We start from the raw sequence: 3,490 nt of genomic DNA, 5'->3' as shown, positions 1-3,490 counted from the left end.
ACGTCGGCCCACCTGAGGACCCATGGGATAAAGTAGAAAGCTGACTGTGTGCCAGGACTAAATTGCCCTACATCAGTGCCCAAGCACTCCAATGCTGTTGATCTGAATGTAAGGAAATCCCACCAACAAAGTCCTAGCATCTAGTAGAAAGCCTCCCCATAAAAGTAGAGTATATACTAGCACAAGTAGGCCAACTTTAAGATGTTGGACAAGTAAGTGTGCAGACTTGTACTTGCTGACTCGCAAGACACAGATTCTTTATGTATTTTTTGCCCCTAGCACTATACCTGATCTTTGTATATAAGGCCCCTTGACAGTAAAATAAAACCTGGTATATAAAATACTTTATCAAGTGACAGAATATTCACCATTTATTTCTGCATCCATGTCATTGAATCTTTCTAGCTTGAAACAAAAGGATGGATAGAATAAGAGAGAAACTGGAGAGTATTAGTACCGATCTACTTTATTTACCAAAAGAGTTAACTGACTAATCTTTCAATTCACAATTAGGTTACGCAAACACATACTTCTATAGAATTTCCTACTAAAAGTAAAGCCATAAATATAATTGTATGTGCTGTTTAATCAAGCTCACCTTGCCACCGCTGCTCAATTTTGGAAAACAATAGGTGAGAGTATTGGGTATTGTATATTCACACAGAGTTTAGAGAAATGTTGTTTTGTTTTAAATAAAAGAGTTGTATTTACGCACGGAAATGATGTGTACTGCTTAGTTCAATTAGTGCTGAGAAAAGGTGATTTTATCTCATTTTCAAATATTGTACAGTCACTATTCTGCTCATACAACTTCCTTCTATTTATAGGATTCTAGAAGGTAATGTAATAGAAAGTGAAGTAAAATCTCTTTGAGGTTCTTAATATACTATTTTGGTCCCTTCCTTCTTTAGAAAACACAAATAAACTTCTAACATTAGTCATACACAGCATTTTACAGCCTTCCAAGGTATGTAACTTTTGGTGTACACACACAGTAAATAAGCACTAATATATATACAAACACTAGTATATACAGTATATGTACTGTATATATAGTCAAGTTGAGAAAGGTCCTAAATTGTGACAGAAACATAGATTTTTGTACATTAAAGAACATTGTTTTTTTCACCAAGACCTGTGAATGTTTCCTATAATAATTTGAAGATATATTTTTCAAACCTTTTATCTCGCTATATATTTAAAATTCAGAAAGCCAAACATAATTATTTTATATGGATACTTCACTATAAATGATAATAAAAAATGTATAAATCTAAAAAGTAAGGAATACCCAGGAGTTACAATCTCCCTAAATCTCAGAAGACAGCACAAGGGAGCTTTAGGAATGGGATTCCTTGCAGGACAGTGGTCATCCCCCTAACTAATGATTCTGACCCAGGTATTACCCCATACCCAGAATGCAGCATGAAGGGATTCAGTGAAGGTGGCAGTGAAGGTGTGAAGGTGTCTGATTGACTCACTCAGCTCGTAAAAGGACAGACATCCAGCCTCATAGTCCAGGAAGATCCTGATTCTCCCACAAGAAGGTACATGAGATAAATGTGTCCACTCATTATTTTGTGTCACTGAATAGATATGTTGCCATCTGCACAAACACCAAGACTTGTTATTATCCCCAATAAAGGACTGACCCCCATTCCTTTTTATACTGGGATAGGCTACCCCTACCTTCCAGTGACCTAATTCACTGCCTTCCACTTCCCAGTAATGTCTCCCTGAGGAGAAACACATGGTGCTTAGACCCTGAGAAATGTGAAATCTCTCAGGTTTTTGTGGGTATCGCTGGTCTGAGTAAGATACACATTTCCCATCCTCAGATACAGATACATTATTCCCAATTGTGTTTATATCCATTAACATGTTTGTAGCCTTCTTCCCATAGATTCTCCATCCCTCTACAACAGTCACAATTTTAGCTAGGCCTGCAATTAATGTATCTGGGATCAGATCCATATCCAGATCCCCTACAGCAGGAACCTCTACATCATCTCTCTCTCTGCCCTCATAATCGAAAGCAGCACCATCTGATCTCTTTGCCTGTAGGAAAGTTAGTGGATCTGGCATGTTGCACAGATTCTTAATGTTGCAGATCTTCATTGACAGTTCACCCTTTTTTGTTTCCAGCTGCTGGATTAGATCAGTAAAAGGGAGCAAGTGCCTCTTTAACAGCTCTGAGATTTCATCTAGACTTTTCTTCTCTAAAGCTTCCAACATTTCCTTGATCTCCTTAAACAGAGTAGTTACTCTCTCTGTCTCGCCAGCTAGTATTTCTTCTACTTTTTTCCTGTTCTCCTGCAGCCTCTGAACTTGCCCCTCAGTTTTCTCTTTCTCTGGGGTCAGCTTTTTCCAAACTTCTCTCAGTTTCTCTTTTTGTTTCTCAAAAGCCTTATCCAGTGACTCCACTTGGTGTCCCTTGTGATCTCCAACATGGCAGCAGGACTCACAGATAAGGGCACCATCGTCAGAGCAGTGATACTTCAGGTGCTTATTGTGTGCAGAACATTTTGTGTTCTCAGGAAGGATTTGTTCTGCAATGTTATGCAGTGCGATATTTCTATTCAGTTCAGGTTTTCTTTTATATTGCTTTCTGCATACTGGACAGGAAGCATCCTCCTCTATACGATGTTGTTCATCCCATGTTTTCCCAATGCAGGGGATGCAGAAGCTATGCCCACATGGCAGCGTTACAGGTTCTTTATAAATCTCCTGGCACACGGAGCAGGTTAGATCATTAGTCAGTTCAGCAGACGCCATCACTGAAAGCGGGAAGAAAGAATGAAACTGAAAGTGTCTTGCTTTATCACCCAAGGTGTGGCAAGTTTCATGCTTGCAATTTAAACTTCCTGTTAACCCTTCAAGTTGGAATCCTTTATCCACATGAAACATTAAACTTGTACAAAAACAAGCACATTATATACAGTAAAAGGCAGCAGATACTGGCACACTATATACAGTGAGATCCAGTGGGCACACTGTAACACGCTGTAACATCGCACTGAAACAAAACATAGGTTTTTATCCCAGCCAGTCTCATGAGGGCTCTGCCTTAACTATATAAAAATGAACAAGAGCCAGTAAGTCGGCCTTTATATAGTACATAGTATAGTACCTGTAGGATGAAATCTGTAGGAAACGTTCAAACTAAGGGGGAGATTTATCAAGACACGAACACTTGAAGCGTTCATTTGAACGCTCCAAGCGTATTTCCGCTGATTTTTTTCTCACTTGTGCGACTTTTTCGTATGCTAGCGCGAAAAATTTGCAAAGGTTCTGCCGCTGTTTATAATCATTCGGTACGAAAATTTTGTGACTTTCGGATCACCAATATAATATTATCGTGACTAATACAATTTTTTCGTAAGCATTTTTGTGATATTTGCGATCTTCAAAAATTATCGTATCCAATCCGAATTTTTCCCATTCGGGATTCAAACTCGTGTTTTAATGAATCAGTCCCTAAGTGTGCAGC

The 3,490-nt window shown here is 38.7% G+C and overlaps 1 protein-coding gene across 1 annotated transcript; it reads right to left on the bottom strand.

The window, feature by feature from the left end:
- Positions 1 to 677: 677 nt before the first annotated feature.
- On the bottom strand, positions 678 to 2,807 carry LOC100489639 (E3 ubiquitin-protein ligase TRIM39). Its single transcript, XM_002939552.5, has one exon. It carries the CDS (start codon positions 2,773 to 2,775, stop codon positions 1,378 to 1,380), a length of 1,398 nt encoding a protein of 465 aa, XP_002939598.3. The 5' UTR covers positions 2,776 to 2,807; the 3' UTR covers positions 678 to 1,377.
- Positions 2,808 to 3,490: the final 683 nt, after the last annotated feature.

Source organism: Xenopus tropicalis, chromosome 8 (genome assembly GCF_000004195.4).
Source record: "Xenopus tropicalis strain Nigerian chromosome 8, UCB_Xtro_10.0, whole genome shotgun sequence".
NCBI classification, from domain to species: Eukaryota; Metazoa; Chordata; class Amphibia; order Anura; family Pipidae; genus Xenopus; species Xenopus tropicalis.
This window is presented reverse-complemented; position numbering and strand designations above follow the sequence as displayed.